The sequence below is a fragment of the Echinococcus granulosus genome (assembly GCF_000524195.1).
Source record: "Echinococcus granulosus chromosome Unknown EG_S00041, whole genome shotgun sequence".
Classification (NCBI taxonomy): Eukaryota; Metazoa; Platyhelminthes; class Cestoda; order Cyclophyllidea; family Taeniidae; genus Echinococcus; species Echinococcus granulosus.
The window spans coordinates 37,889-55,458 of NW_020170421.1; the positions used below are offsets into that span (position 1 = coordinate 37,889).

Here is a 17,570-nt window from a genome sequence, read left to right on the forward strand (position 1 = left end):
CATCTTGAGCCTGCTATAATGTTGTGCTGTGATTTGGTATCCCAAATGCACAGATTAGTGACTGATTACGCACTGAAAGTCAGATTATGGGCAGAATAACACTCCAAAGTGGGATCGTTTGACGGTCTAAGGCGTCTCCTACCGATGTCGCAGGTGTGTAACTATGCAATCCACTTAGCTGTACCAGATGTCACAAATGCATGACGGGCTCTGCTTACCTGTTTGTTTACAATTACTGATTACCCAAATCTGCAGCTACCAAAGTTATCTGCTTCGCTTGTCCGTAAGGTCATAGACTTTCCTTCAGTTATCAGTGGCATCTCGTGTCACATATGTACAAAGCAACACAGAGGCGTCGGTGGTGGTTAACTTGCTCCTGAGATAGACCCTTAAGGCTAATCCCTCACGCAGTAATTATGAGAGCTCGTCTAAACTGCCAGTGCTTTGCTTATTTCCCGAGAAATTGTAACTCATCAAAAAATAGCTTGTCAAGTCATCCATTCAGTAGTTTATCAGGTCTGATGCCAGGCCGATACCCATCTCATCAAACCAAACATAAACAGACGGAACTAAGACATGAAGTGTGACAAGATAACTCGCCTGCCTCCTTCACAGCACGAATGCTTAAAAGTTAACTGGAGCCCCTTTAAAAGGATCCTAGCATGCAAAAGTCAAGTCTGATAAACCAAGAGGGTTGACAGTTCCTTGTTTAGAAGTTAACAACAGCTACACCACAAGTTCCATCATTACCAGTGAAAGTGAGGGAGCCCACCTTATTGATGCAGAAATATCTCAGTTTTCCTAAATCATGGAACGCCTCCGCAGTGGCAAAAGCGACAAAGGCTTTGCTCGTTGCTCGATATACCCAAACTTGGCGATTGCACCGAATCAACTAAGGGCTTCGAATATACCTCCACTCCACTCTGCTAGTAACCAACATCTGATCAGTTTGGCCGTCATTAGAAGCAGCTGTTTCTCTACAAATAAACAAGTATGGCGCTTGGATCCATTAAAGCATACCTCAAAGTGCTGCAACGGCAGAACAACTCACTTCAAATCTCGCGAAGATAAAACTTTCATGAGAGTGCTTTCCTAACCGGTTGATGAGAACGTGCCTATAAAACATCCTTCACTCTCTGTGGTGTGGTCATGTTTGCAAAGGCAGTGCGTCGTGGCTTTCCATTCACACCTTCTAGACTCACATCCTTATCTGTAACGTCATCATTGAGAGAGCAGTACTTCTTCAAGGCATGCAGAAAATTAGAAGAGTTCAGATTACTAATGAATAGTCGCAACTTCTTCACTTTTCGCCTGCCACCGAAGCCTTCACCTTCGTCTTCGTCCTCCGCATTCTTGTCCTCTTCATCGCCGAGAGAAACACGTCTTAATTGCGCCTATAGATGGCCAAAAAGCCCTTGCTCCTTTTCTTAGTGAACCGATCATCAGACACTGACCTGATTAATAAACAATAAAGCAGGTAGATTGTTGGATTGCGTATTGGTACTAGGAGCCGCGATAATACGAAGGGGAAGAGAAATACGGACAGTAATTCAGATGATCTGTCTCGCAAATTAGTCTCGTCAGAAAGAGATGGCATTACAGTGAGTATTGCGCCCTTCAGCAAGCTTACCAACCATTATTGAGGAAGTGCGCAGAGTGCTGATTTTGATACGGCTCTGGTATACTAGACTTTCTTTACATCCTCGTAAAAGTCTATGGTTAAATAGATGGTCTCGTTGAGCTTATCGCTCAGATGGTGTGGCAGAAAAGGTCCAAATTCTCTCTAAATGATGAGTCTTCATGATGTCTTAAAGGCGTCTGGTCTTCTAAGGGACTAGTGGTCCTAGGCTCATCACTACAAAGAGTTGCTCTAGAGTTACACGAGTAATTGTATCATGTGGGGAAAAGTGGATGCTAGACGCCTCGAGTAAAAGGTACTGGTGGATTACAATGACCTTAGAGACGCTAAATTTCTGTCTAATCTGCTTTACTTACAGCAGCCCCAAAAGACAGCTATCGCACCACTCCTTCAGCCTATGCTCATTGCATTTCCAGGGGAAAAGGTGGGTATTGGTATCATGGATTCTCTGCCAACTACCCACGGTAATTATCTCAAAAGTAGACAAGGAAGAACTCATAGGTTTGCAAGATTCTGAATCCGTGCTTCGGCTTTCGTCCATCGCTAGACTTGTCAACATGAAGTGCGATCAAGGCGATATTTTCGAAGACCGCCTCTTCGCTAATCTATGAAAAGCCTCTGGGGCTTCCGAGACATACCCTATGTTCGGATAACCGCCAGGTGGTAGACGAATAGAAAGAACGAATTGCACTCTGGTTGGGCAAATAAAGACTTTCTCTAGGGATACGTAAATCCATTGATGGGATTTAAGCCTTAGACGGTGCTTCCTTCTCCACCGTAAGGGCTACAGTCCATATGCCAACCGTCGTCTCACCGCTCAAGATGATCACAGGCCAAAATTTGGAAGTAGCTTCAGACAACTTCTTACCAAACATGGTTGAAAAAGCCTGCAGTGTCCAGCGGTACGTACTAAGACTGAAAAGTAGTTAAGGCAGTCTTGATTTTTAGGAGGGTACAGTTGCGACTGCTATATTGGGTAAAAAATTACAACAGTCAGACTACCCTCTGCTGAGTATGGAATCATGTATATCTACACAGGCCCATATCAGCTATAGTACACTACAAGTTCCATCACCATCTGTGGAGCAAGGATGCATTCCGAGTAAAGAAAAGCCACTTAACCAGCTAACTACCCCGCCTGCAATGTGCAACATTGTGCAAAACTAATCACCATTCATAAAAACAAAGTGTGTGCGTGTAAAGGTGCATATCCAGTTGGATACAAAAATGAAGTTCACATGCTAACGGACGAAAGGAGGAGACTGAAAATGGCAGATGAAGAGGTCACCTTTAAGTGTAGCGGCGGAAACGGTGCTCTGAAAGACCAGGGGTCAGTGAAATCGAATGCTGTGACAGAGCGGACGTCACGTGTCTCCGAGTGAGGAGCAAGCTCTGAGCAAGAATAACCCCTGTCACTGTACCTCTTTCACTATGCTGCTTATAAAGAATGTCTCTATCCAATCATTCTACTCGTTTCAAGGAAATGAAGGTCGAGGTGGAAGGGATAGATGTCTAACATTTAGTAACTGTTCAGCTTTTCATAATGTAAGATGAGTGAATTTTCATTATTTAGTTCACGAAGTGAAGAAAACTTTGAATCAGCCAAAATAGAAGCAGAGATTTTGTACCAACCTTAGTTTCTGATCTTCGGATAGTTTTTTTAGAAGAACCGACTATTTTGTGATGGCTGACACAGAAGAATTACCAATAGTGACACCGAAAAAGAATTTTACGTGAGAAATGGCTACAAAGCACAACAATATCAGCTCTACTTGCGCATTCAGTCACATGGTTTTTGCCTTCTTACTTGGTGTTAGTAAATTCCTTTTAAAATGGCACATTTTTTGCGTCATAGGAGATGTTTCAAAGCGGTACCGGATGTCATGATTACAAAATCCTAATAACACTTTGCTAAACTTATCTATGTTTCTTTTATGAGCCACCGTCTAATTCATGGCCAACTATAATTTTTTACCATTGTCCGATTTCACGGCCAACATTTCCAAGATTCATCAACTAAGAAACAAGTTATTCCTCACCATTTGATCAGTTGGACTCATTAAGGTAAACTAATGTAGTTCAATAGGAAGTTCATAAATGTGATTTTGCATACATAAAGTGCTTTTGATGCTAGAAGTTGGCTTAAGGGGAAAATATTGAATTACGACCAGCAAAAACCCGTAAAACACTTGTTTTGACTACAGAAAAGATTGCATTAATCTAAGCACCCGTTCGAGAGAGTTGCATCGAAAGTGCTTGAACCACCCTTATTACTAACCCTCCACTTCACTTACATATTTGTAACAAAGACAGTTATAACCTAGGGTGTTTAAAGACCTTTGAAGGTTAATTCATCTAGTTGAGAGCCAGGTATCACCTCATAATAATATTGAAAAAGGCCTACTAATCAAATAGGTAGTAGCCATACCTTCCATGCACTCAAGTCGAGCCAAACCAGCAATTTCATCTACAAAAATGAGTCTTTCTGACTTTCTTACCATAGTAACTTACACAGCCTCCCAATGTGTGCAGGAAACTCTTCGACTGTGACTTCCAGCCGGATGGGTGGACTAAATGGTACTAAAGGGTAGAAATAAGAAGCTGGTACGCACTGAAAGCACGACCGATACATTTAGGCCAAAGCAAGGCACATGAAGAAAGTAAGATTAAACATTCCGATGTTGGGCAATTATTACTTGAGGTTAGAGAATATTGGGTTGAAATAGCCAGCTGCACCTGTGGCCTTTCTATACAAACCACAAGAAAGGCATCCTCACCTAGTTTAAAATGCTTTAAAGAGTAATGCTCTAAGGGACATAAAAGTGCTTTGCAGTTGTAAATGGCAACTTTGAGAATTAATAAACAATGCCTTCTAGAGTTAAAGAGACTCTGCCTGTATTCTGACAAGGATTAGCAGATCTAAATGAACTGCAAAGCATGAACTTGAAATCCTGCATCCAACTTCAAGGTGAAAGCATTAGTTGAATAGCCTTATAGTGACAGCTTGGGACATTCATGAATGGGCTGGTAATTATGAGTATGCTGGAGGGGTGAAAGTCTCATTTCCTGAAAAAAGGAATAACTTTAGATTTCAAACTACTTCTCCTACTATTTGAACACTGTCATTAGGGACCATCTACTTTTTTGCTAAATGAAATAACATGGAATGTTAGGCAAAATGCGCCCCCGAAATGAAAGAAACAACTTGCAAAAGGAGTTAACGAAATGTCAAATTTACGCTTCTGCTTGGAGCATTCAAATCAAAGCGAAGTCAACTGTAAAGGCGGATAGATTCTGATGCAAAATTAGCGCTACAAAATCTGAAATGGTCTCTTTTCTTTGAATTTAGATTTAAGATGGTTTGCAATAAGGTATGGTAATGAATCCAGGATAGGAATTACCAAAGAGGTGGAAGGAGCTCTATGAACGCGGTCCTGAAAAGTGCTCTAAGGGGCGAAAATGGCAGGAAAGGAGTCACGTTTTAGTGAGGAAAGATAATGTAATAATATATGGTAGGGAAAGTTTAACTGTCCTGAAAATAAGCATTTGTCACACCTGGCTGGAGCACACCAATCAACTCAAAATAAGACTTTGAACCCGAAGGCAGCTTTAAGCATGACAAATATAAAAGTATTCCTTGCAGACAAAATTATATTTTCTTAAAGTGAAATCTCAAATAGCCAGAAAGCATTTGAATCCCCAATGTTTAAAGTTAGCACTAATGGCTGTTCCAGAAAGCCCAAATCATTACTTAAGGTGAGTTTGAGTTAAAGCAGACTACTTTAGGGATAGATGAAGCTAAATTACCTTAATTTTCTCTAATACGGTTCAATCGCGAAGGTGGATAGAGATGGCAGTATAATGAGCTTGTTTTTAAAGGCTGAAAATGCAGACTTTTATACGATAATTTCAAATTTGAACCACTTTAATATTACTATATTGCATTTATACAAGGCAAGACACTAATGATTACATATAGGGATAGTAAAACTGGTATTAGAGAGTAAATGAGTGGATAAACCAAGTTTTTCATTTCGCTGAGAGTAGAGAGGCGATGAGTGTCAAATTTCAGAATACATTTCTGAAGTATGAAAAGCACCTAAATGAGAACACGGTTTTACTGGTGCTGAAATGGTCTGTAGGCCAAATGTCATGACTTTAAAGAACGTGACCAGCATGATAACCAAAAAATTTAACATTTGCAACCGAGCAACCATGGTCACATCAAGATTTTTGGTTGTTAAAGCGGGGTGTACAGCACGTATGAATTGTCCTAAATAGTCATACAACGACAGTGGTGCCAATATGCACCCACTAAAGTGGATGGCAATTTATCCTGATGTTCAAACCGTATGTTTGCAAAAGTCAAGATCATAACCGTCTACTTAAATGATGTATCGTGCTGGTTTGACCTCCACTTCACGTCTAAGAAAGGATGGCAACATTGCAATACCTAATCTCAGGATGAAGACAACCTCGCCAGCTCACTAGGCTCACGTGATTTTTCATGTACATGAATTTAAAACCACCTTATAACTGATTTATTACATCATCTCATGATAACGTGTTAGGTTTTAATGAGATAATTCATGAGCTAGTAAAATTTCTGGGAAACGAAACTTTTGCAATATTTGCATTATAAATTTCAACAGTTATTATACAAGTACCACAACATCTTACCTCCAAAAGTCCTTTTTTATGACTATTTCAATGAATTTGGACGATATTGGCGGAGGAAAATTTACTGACTGTTTTGGACTTGTAAAGTAGTTAAAGAGACCCAATTCTGTTGTCGAAATTAGAACCTCTTCGTAAACCCTCACGACCGGACCAGATACCACGGCGTGGGTCATGCGCGTCACGCTCAGGGGGCATGACAATCAAGGGGGGTGTCTCTAATCTGCTAGTAATCGCCAGGTCATGACATGTTTCGATGTTTTTCTCTATACACATGTTTGTGTCTTTATATGGAAATCGAGATAAAGTATGCGATTTTATGCATTTTTCAATGGGTAGAGTAAAAAAAACTGGAAAAGCCTAATTGAGTGGTAATAAGCCTTCTGATAGTATTTAGAGAGTAGCTGGAACGTAGTTTATTATACAACAGCTCATCGACCATTAGACTGAAGTAGGTCTTAAAGAGAGAGGAAGTAACATCTGACGAACGCAGCCCCTTTGACGTGGAAGAGAGGTGTGTTCAGGAATTCGAGTGAGACAAATGTACCTTTCTTCAATGCTTATTCCATTTGACTTAGTCATCATTTTAGCTGAAGGTGACTCATCAGGCAAAATTAAACCTTTTAAGCTGATATTTTGCACTTTATTCTGAAATATTCAATGCCCGCAAGAATTACTCAAGATTTCAATGACGTGGAAGGCACTTTCATACCACTGAATGCTATGAACTAGCAAAATGTATCCCAAAGTAACCAATTGACTATCTGCTGAGGGCATGTACTTTAATGAATCGATGAATTGGAGATGTGACAGTAAGGAAAAGCACGATTACTGTCATGTTTCTGTAATAATTGCACAGAACTACTCTTCAGCTGAGCAGACCTTACATAAATTATGGAATGCAGAGGTTTCTCTACTGTCATCGTCCGTACAGTAGAGTGAGACAGGTGTAGATTGAAATTCTGGGTAAAATTCCCTAGTAGATTCGAGTTGAGCTGGATTCCTCGAAGGAGCAGCATATAACTTGATGTATATTATGCGATGTGCTGATGCTGAAACGCTAGACAATGCCACCATAGACTGTTGGGTCAATCAATATGGAGCCTCTCAGTACCTATGTAGTGATCACACAGCTAAATTCAAAAGCAGGCATCTAAGGGATCGTACAATTCTCGAAGGATTGACAAAAATGATAACGTGTAATTGGGTAAAGGGGTGAACAGCGCATATTCAGAAGTTGAATGAAATTGCTGCTGTACTAAAGGCAGACTAGAGACTTAGATCAGGGTGTTAGTTATCCCAATAGCCACACCAATCAAGCACAAAGAGACCAAATTCACCCATCTTATTGTGTAAAATGAAAACAGTCAAACAGACATAAAGGGTGGGATCCATTAACAATTGCATTTGTTGCAAAATGTAAGAAATATTTTTTTAAAAACACCAAGATAGAGTCGCCGCAATGCACATTAATGAGGACCGAGATCATAATACAAATTTGGCATAAGCAGCACTTGGATCGTGGTTACAGAGGAAAGTGGAGACCCAGACTGAGTTGATCGAACAGATAATGACGTCGACCAATGAGACAAAAAATTCAGCGATAGTAGCCAATCAAGTGAATCCGAATCGGAATGGACACAATGAACTAGTCGATTATTAAAGGAGTGAGCTTATAAAAGGCCACGCTGAGTCGGATAGTATTGTTTCACAGTAGCGGTTTGAGGGAGCATATGGGTGGCATTTGACGAAGGGCATGGTGAGTCTCAGGAAGTGAAGTAAAATGGTAATAATGCGTAGAATAAGAAGTTTATTGGAAGCAGTCATTCAGGAAAAAATAGCTGCAGACGAGCCATCTTTGAAGAATTATCAATGCTTCGTCCATGAGCTTATGATTACCGGCATCAGGATCACAGCTGATGCAGTCAGTGCGCGAATGTGGAGCTTGGTGACAAGACTGACAGACAAGTGGCAGTGTTGCTATCAATGCTCCGCATTCGCTCACGTGAGAACATCAGATATGAACCCCTATGCTTATCATCCCCTTTCTCCTAACCCAATTTGTCACGCTCTAAGTCACTCACTCTCCCGTCCTGACTCCTTAGGATTGTCTGAAGGCCTTGCAATTGGTATAGGTATTCGTTTTGCACATTTCAATTTGTATCTGTGTCTGTCTGCCAATTCCCGTGCCGGGATCATATAAAACATGAAGTCAGTGAGTGAATGTGGCGCTTGACCATGCTACTGATAGACGCAAATCAGTTGTATCATCAATGCGCCGCACTCACCCACAAGAGACTGCTAGCTCTTGCCCCTTCCCTAGTCAGATTTGAATTCTATGTCTTTCTCCGTCTCCATTTCAGTCTATTTCTCACTTTAGATCTGTGTTACTATCTGACGGCAACACGTATGATATGGGTAATCATTGACTATTTTTCACTTTGTCTGTACATCTAACTACAATTTCATGTGCTGGGACCACAGAAACCATGAATTTAGTGAGCGAAGGTGGCGCTTGGTTATTCTACTGATAGCCAAAAGTCAGTCGTATAATCAACGTGCCGCACTCACTCATGTGGATCTCCTCAATCCTGTGCAAAATCTTATTTTTCCTAGGTTCTCTTATTTTATTCTCAATGTGTTCATGACTCTTTTGCATTCTTTTATATCACTTAACGATTCTTCAGCTTTAGTTTTTGAGATTTATTTCCTAATACTTGGCCTTTCACGCCTTTTGTAAATTTTTTGCTTTCTTATTTTTTGAATGTTAGGCTCCATGCACAGCTGTCTATACTTGGAGTCTTATACCTTATTTGACCATCGACAGGATCGCATGAACCTTAGCGTCCTTCCGTGAGAGTAGCATGGTAATGTTCGTGTCATCCATACTGCTGATCTCCAGCTTCTTTTGCAGACTTACAACTGAGGCAAATCCGAGCGTAAGGAGGAGTCATTATTCCGAACTGATGCTGGAAAAGTTCATCTTAATAAATCAACTATGTAATTAAGTCGTGCTACACCAGCAATTTTACCCTCGGGAAAGAACACTCCGGCTTTTTGCCTCCAAGTAAATCATATGGTTTCCCAGGGCGCGTAAGAATCCCCTCGACTTTAATGCCTAGTCGGTCGAGCGCACTGGCAGGTCTAACGTTATCGTTCTGCGTTTTGAGCCCCTATAAAAACAGGAGACAGAATTTGGCTTAGCCTTCGATTGTTGGGTGTGCTTGGGGGTCCTCTTAGGGAAGAGTTGGCTGCAGCAGAAAGCAAGCTTAAATAGTTTAAAGAAAACATTTGGATGCAGTTTAAAAAGATTATCTTTAGTAATACGTGAATTAGGCCTTTTACTAAGTAAAATATACTGGGCTTAGAAAAATATAAGTTAGCAAAGTCGAAGCGGTTGCCATTCAAATAAGTAGATTTTTACTGATATGCAAGTTTGATTCGTTTGGGAGGAAGGATTTAAAATGGGAGAAGGATAAGAACAATAAATAGTATCATGGTTTGGATATCACCCCATATTATAGAATTGAAGCTTTAAAGTTTGTTATTTGTCAAAAGTGGCTGGTTTTTAGTGCAAATGTTTAGCCATGGGAAAGTTTAGCATAAAAACTCCTTTTTTCCTCTACGATGTATGTCATATAATCACCTTTCAGTATATAACATATCTTTAATCGTAGATTGACAGAGGCAGTTTGTTACAGCAAGTAGATTTAAGATGGATAATGTTATGGAGTAGAAATGGATTTGGGAGTAGTCAGGTATGAGACTAGAAATTTAAATCATATTTACTCTGCTGTTCACGAATTTCTTTTTTATCACTATGTAGAGTTCCTACCATCTCTAGTGACGTTGGAAGTCATATAGGTCCAAAAGTAGTTTCGTTGTACGCACAAAGCAAGGTTGGGAGACTTATGGAACCGATGATATGATTAGAGCATTATGACATTGTCATTGAGGCAGGATCGTGTGAGATTGAAAGTCTGTAAAGTTAAGCATTAAAAGGAATTAGATTTTACTCAGCTATAACTAATTATTAAAGAAAGGTGGATAACTACCCATTTTCAGCTAATAAAGAGGTGTTAACTTTTAACCAAATGTGAAGAACTGCGAATAGAATCCACGCAATTTACAATATGTGCCTAGAATTACCCCTTGAAGTGCAGTGGAGTGATTAAAGAGGACTGATTAGAGGAGGGTGGACACCAAGGCTTCCCTTCAACGGTAGAGTTGCTTCGCTGCGGGGAAGGATTTCTGTAGTTTCTTGCCCAACCAAAATGTAGGTGATATTCTGGAGCATCTCCAAGAACTAAATAGAGATATTTAGAAGAATTTAACGTTAGATTTAAATAAATTTTACGGAACCAAGGTTAAAGCATATATCAAACAGTAGGGAAAAATAAGGTTTATATTGCTGAAAGGAGACCACCTTTAAAAGCTAGACAAAGTAAGTCTTAAAATAAACGGAGCAAGTTTACTTGAAGAGATCTAATAAATACGGTTCTAAGACTGGAAGAGCAAGAAGTGGGTCACAGTAAGTAGGGAGTATGTGCAAAGAGAAAAAAACTGAATTTTGATGATATAAGTACCCACCGAAACTGTCGTCCGGAGCAAGACATACGCAGAACTTAGGATCTAAACCGGGGTTACCCTAGCCATTTATGCCTCTGACTGATTCACATGACGACAATCTCGGCCAAATCAAATGAAGCCTAATGGGGTAATGTTCTGAAGAATCGGAAAATGTATTTCGGTTTCAAAGAGTCACCTTTGAAGGTTAGCAAGCCATGCTTACTAGATTTACAGTGGCTGAAGGTGCATGAACTACTCATGGCTAAAGCTAAAATTCTTCTCCCAATTTAACGGAGAAGCACAATCCAAACCGCATTACAATGGCGGATTAAATCCACCTCAAATGCGTTGAACCAGCAGAAAAAGGCAAAACGTATATCAGCTGAAGTAGATTTAAACGCTCTCTTTTCGAGTCCATTTGAGTGAAATGCAAGAATGTGAGGCATTTGCGTAAATCTTATGTCACATATCACACAGGCGCTCTAGACTTTGTCTTAGTGTCTATTAGTTCCGAATTTCAGAGTGCACAGGTGAAGCATTTGTAGCACCTAAAAGAAAATGCCGTTTTACCAGGGCTGTTGTGGTGAACATGTGAGAAGTCACGATTTCAGAGAATGTGACCAGCACAATGATTAGAGAATTTAACTTTCACGATCGAGCGACCGCTACAGCATCGAATTCTGTAGGTATTGAAATTGGAGCTGCAGTCCATGTGACTTGCCCTAAACGGTCACACGGTCACAGTGGAACTCACACTTCCTAATCGGATACAAATGGTAAATTATCACCTCTTGCATCTAAAATAGATAAATTCTTTAAAATGATTATGATTTGTTGCTCTATTTTGGTATATTTTCCCCTCTATCAGGTATGAAATTAGTAGTAACTCCGATGAATTCGGGATCGAGTCTGGTCTGCATGATGACATATATTTATCAAGCTTGATATCCTTCTAATCAGTTGTCAGAGTCAAGAATAACTTAGATGAAGCCCCCCTTTTTGACCTCTAGTTCGGACCTCAGGGCGGATGACACAGACATTGGCAGCTGTGACATCTTCAGCCCAATAGGTTTACGTGAATTTCCCATTGTTCATGGAGTTGAAAAGATGGTGTAACAGATCCATTCCCACTGTCTTATGATAAAATGTTGAGTCCTCACAAGATCACCGATAGATTAGTGAAGATGCTGCCAAATATAACTTTGAGGGCACTATGTGAAAGAATTTGTACTTATTTCATATGAATCGCTACATCTCCGTACTTAAAAAGCGTCCTTTTTGTTCCATAACCCATCTCAGCCAATCTCGACTTTAGTGGCAGAGAGAGATTTGCTGACCAGATTGAAATCAGTGTTTATTAATTAAAGGAAACCATTTCCGTTGCCAAAATCCGGAACTTTCATCATTACTTTTTCCGGCTAGGCTGGGTGCACTAGTGACCCTTCACAGCTGCAAGTAACACCACGGTATGAGCCATGCGTGTCACGCGCGAGGGTCATGACAATCAGAGGGGTCTCTCTAATCTGTTAGTAATCGCTGGGGTGTTGATTCAACTCCCATCAGGTCATGACATGTTTCGATGTTTTTCTCTATGTACACATTTGTGTCTTTGGAAAGAAGCCGAGATAAGGTATATGGTTCTGCGCATTTTGCGACAAGCAAAGTGGAGGAAATTAGAAAAGACCTATCGAGTGGTAACAAACTGTCTGATGGTTAATATTTAGAGAGTAAATGGAGCATCGTATTGCGAGCGAAAGCTTGTAAACTATTTGGCTGAAGTAGGTCTTAAAGTGTAACAGAAAATTAGTTTCTATATATCGAAGCACCTATGACGTAGAACAGGGCGCGTCCAGACATTAGAGCGTTGGAGCTGGAAGCATAGTGCGTGGAACTTGATCTCAATGATTCCACATTAATAAATCACGGGTAGCCGAAACCGAATCCGACAAAAGTAAGCCATGTAAATTGGCGTTTTATGCTCCCCTCGGCCACATTCAATGCTCGTTGCGATCCCACAGGACATTTTAACGCCTTGGAAAGTGCCCCATGTCGCCAATTGCTGTGGACTAACCAAATGATCTCAAGCTAATTAACCGACTACCTGCTGCGGGCATGAACTTAGCCAGGCCAATGAAGTGGAGATGAGATAGTAAAGCAAAAGCATGATCACTGTCTTAATTCTGTGGCAGTACAGTAACACCATTATCCAGCTGAGCAGACACTGTACAATTTACGGAATACGAAATCTTAGATCTACTCTCACCAGTCGTGCAGCTGAGGGAGGTACTGGCGACGGTACTAATTTCTTCAAACATTAAATCGCCAGTCAGGCAGGCACTTCAACAACCTCTTCTTATTTGCAATAAGTAGGTTTTGTAACTCACAAAGTCGAGCAGACCTGGAAGGACATTATTGTCCTTTGCTGGTTAATCTCGCTTCATCAACTTCCTTGATGCTTCCATGCACACATGAATACCTGCGCATATGCATGTATACTTATGTGTGCGTACATGGGACGCATTCTGAAAATAGGTCGCAGATTCGATCAGAGAGCAGGTTTGTTTTAGCGCAGGTTATGGTTTTGTCAGTTTCAGAATAGGACCCAGAATTCTATCCATTCCTGTAAAGAGCAACATATGCCTTAGTGTATACACATAATGTGACCATGACGGAACGATAGGCATGCCCACCGTAGAATGTTGGGTCAAACAATAAGGTGTCTCACAGTACCTTAGAGTGCCACAACAATTTCTCATGCAACTACAAAACGATCGCAAACCGATTTTTAGGGCAAGTATTTACGGTTTCTATGCAGTGCTCTAAGGATCGGTGTAAAAGATGCCATCTAGCTGGGTAAACGAAGGCAGTAGTGTAAGAAAAGACTTTGATTTGAATTATTGTTGTGCTAGGGGCAGACGAAAGATTTCGACTGGGAAGTTAAATATCTTGAAAGCCACGTCAGTCAAGCATAAAGCGACCAAATTCACCCGTCTCATTACATAATTTGGAAATCGTCGAACAGAAAAGAAGACGGGACTCGTAAACAATTGCATTTGTTGCAAAACGCAGGAAACATTTGGAAAAAAACGTGAACCGCTCGATGTTTTGTGAAAATACTAAGGTTGAATCAGTGCAATGCACATTAAAGGAAATCGAGTTAATGATGCAAATTTGGCATAAGCACCACCCGGATCGTGGTTGCAGAGGAAAAAGGGGACCCCAGGTGAGTTGATGGAACAGACAATGGCATCGACCAATGAGACAAAACATTTAGCGATAGTAACCAATCAAGTGAAGCCGAATCGAAGTGGAGACAACGAACTAATTGATTATTGGAGGAGTGAGCTTATAAAAGACCGCATCTAGTGGAAGGTATTATCATGCAGTCGCTTTTTGCGGGATAGGCGAGGTCGTAATCGACGGCAGGTTCGGAGGGACACTAAAGACTACCTAGGTGATTCCGTTTTTATGTAGGAGGATGTGGCGCTTTCTAACTTTACTGATAGTGATTTATCAGTAAAGTCATAAATGCACCTCATTCCCTTACGTGAGACAACCAGATTCTACCCACTTCCGATACATTGGTTGACATTCGTAATCATTCCTTGCTGTCCACTCCGCTCTTGGCTCTGTCTACCACTTCTCGAGCTGAGACCACAACAACTGTGAAGTCAGTAAGCGAATGTGGCGCTTAATGTCATCACGGATAGACATGTGTCAGTGGTGTCATCGAAGAGCCAAACTCGCTTACATGGTACACCTGGATCATGTAATTTTCCTTCCAACTTATTACGTTATGTTCAAAGCATTGTTGCACACTTCTTCGAAAGCCGACCCGCAACTCCTGACAATCTACTCTGCTCTATTTTTCTTCCATTCCTAGTGCTCCTCTTTTTTTATTTCTTTTTAAGCATGGATTTAAGCTCCACTTTTCTAGCCCTGAGTTCCATTCTCTTTCTAAGTGTTATGAGCTTTGTCACTTTCATCTAAATAGAGCTTGGATATTCTATTTGGTTGATTAATCTTTCGCCTCCATTGAAGTGTTTTATTGAGTAATTCCTTCTTCACTTATTTTCGTTGCTTGTTTAGGACGCAAATAGGACAATTTTATGATCATCTCGCAGATTTGTTGATGTTTTATGGACTTCTTCTTAAGCACATTATTGCTCCACAGCTGCCGAATTGTTCTGGTATACGTCATTTTGCTCCCTTTGTATTTCAAAACACTTGGTATTTATGTGAATAAATTTACTCATTTGTAATGTCTTCCTATTTCAAACAAGTAATTTTGTCCACTTTATTTTCATCAACGCATATTTTTCGCAGTGCTAGATTATTATTTTCTTGTACGAATGAAGGAGAGCTAGTAGGAGTCCACCTTGCCAGCTACCGTGGCTCATTTTCATGCGTTGAATGTTTTCAGTCCTCGCTGCCTGACAACTCACATTTTAGGCTGGGCGGATGACAATGAGAATGGAGCCTGCCTTTTCCTGAATACTTAATAGATCTGTCCACTGCAGTTAAATCGCATAAATCGAGCTTTGCCATAAGGTTTTCGGTTAATAGCTACTGCTGGTGCCAACACCGATGCGCCTAGAAACTGCAGTCGTTCGGCCGGCTGTCGTATATTCAATAAAGTCGGTATATTGGATTCGTTAGCTCAACAAACTACCGCCTTTGTTCTAACAAGTGCTTGAGCCCACTGTTTACGAAATGGAAATACCAGAAATATGACAGCGCTTACATAATTATTTCCCACTCCTTCATGATATCAGCTAGATTTACTTCTAATTTCCTTTGTTTCTGTCTTCATGCGTCCTTTGGTACCTTTTCGATTCCAAAATTTTGTTATAAAAATTCCGTGTGTTATTCCTTCTACGCCCATTTTAAATTCCTGGAGCTTGAATGTTACTCACTCAGTGCCGTTTTGAATGGAGTAAAGAAGCAACCTGACATCAACACTGATGTACGGTGTTTTCTATCAGCGTTGAAATCAAGCGCCACTCTACCTCACTGGATCAATCAGAGTAAGCAATCCCATCCTTTAAAATCAGAAAAAAATGCAAAGTAAATTGTTACTTGACGTACCCATTCAATCATCATAACGGAGACACGTTGCTTCAAGAGAACAGAGGTGAATGCCTGGTATCAACACTGTTGCTTCTAACAGTGTTGAAATCAAGCGCCACTTCTCTTCTCCACCTCAATCAGGGGGCTTACAATATCTCTTTCTCATACTGGACAAAGTCTTATATACCTTTGAAAATCGATTTGGTGACCTTTAAACTCCACCCTTTCTTTCGATTGGTCAACAGTTGCTAACTCGTCAACTATTGGATGTTGTGAGGGCACTGGTGAACATCCGTGTGTGTCTAATCGAAGTGAGAAAAAAACGCAATGATAACACTGAAGTGTCTTCACTTAGTTAAGAATTCCCTTGCACAAAATACATAATTTACACATTTTTAAACTCCATAATTTAGCTGATAAATGACGGTGTAGATTTTTTGAAGTGTTTTGCTTATTTTTTATTTGTACTATGTCGGCTTTGGCTTTTGTGGGTTTCGCAGCTGTCTCTTAAGTATACATAGATGGACAACCCTGTCACCGTCTTTGCTTGATATCGGATGCTTGGTGGATTAATTTCACTTTGTAACCGCTTTCATCTCTGTTTTTCTACTCATTATGGGCAACTTGGACGTTTGTATTCACCGCTTCTAAGGTAAGATTAGTTTCATGTAGGAAGTCGAATAGGTTTCCGGAAATGGAACTTTTAACGAACTGGCTGAATGTTTTGTATTGTGCTTGACTTGATCACTGCTGGAGTCGTTACCCACAGGTGTAGACAGGGCTGCATTTGCAACACCTACATTAGATTTCTAACTGCTGCAGCTGTGTTTCGCCTTCGTAGTCCAAATGAAGCCTTTTTGTGGTTTTTACGCCTTTATTCACAAGATATTGCATGATCATGCACTAATGGTGTTACTTTCTATGTAAAACAGGCCACTGCGGTTGTATTACTGTAAAACCTAGAGACTATTTGTCTTAGCTGCTCTCAAACGTACATTACACGAGGCAGTTGGTGTTTACCTCATCAGTTTTAAAGATCTAGGCATCTGTTATGCCTAAACTGGGTAATGCTTCGGAGATCTAAACCAAACCATTGTGAGAGCGGCTATGCTGGTATGGTCACATGATGTGCCCGCGGCATTAGCGCTGCAAAGCTGTATTGAGTCATAAGTTCAGGTCATGCGGTCATTCCCCTACTATCGGTCAACTAAACCAAGTTAGGTTTGCTGTTAGTCGAAACCTGACGCGATTAAGCCAGTGGTATTCTGGCTTTAGAGCAAATAAATTTGACAGTGATTCGGTGGATCAAACTTGCGGGAAAGTACAGTATTGCGATAGATTCTAGTTGTCTGTTTGTGATGTATATTAAATAAGGATTTTTCATATAATCTCAATCAATAGTATTTTATTTCCAAGCTGGTGAGGCCGTGTTTTAGTCGCTGTGCCTATTTGACCACTAAAGCGAACCTTATTAAAGTCATGGACATGCAAGGAAAATTGAAATATGTAGCAATATAAGCAGAAGCGGTGCACTTATAAGTAACTGAGATTATGAGGCATTCTTAATGGTCGTTTTTCTTTCCAGTGTTAAATGACATTGATACTTTGAGGTAAG

The 17,570-nt window shown here is 40.5% G+C and overlaps 1 protein-coding gene across 1 annotated transcript; it reads left to right on the plus strand. All coding sequences in view use genetic code 11, as the record gives it.

Moving 5' to 3' along the window:
- Nucleotides 1-6,572: 6,572 nt before the first annotated feature.
- Nucleotides 6,573-15,131, plus strand: EGR_05492 (hypothetical protein; the record flags this gene model as incomplete). The annotated part of the gene is made up of 6 exons (XM_024494741.1): nt 6,573-6,623; nt 6,656-6,687; nt 8,933-9,052; nt 10,690-10,760; nt 14,880-14,937; nt 14,975-15,131. 6 exons carry the CDS (start codon nt 6,573-6,575, stop codon nt 15,129-15,131), a joined length of 489 nt encoding a protein of 162 aa, XP_024350789.1.
- Between the last annotated feature and the right edge of the window lie 2,439 nt (nt 15,132-17,570).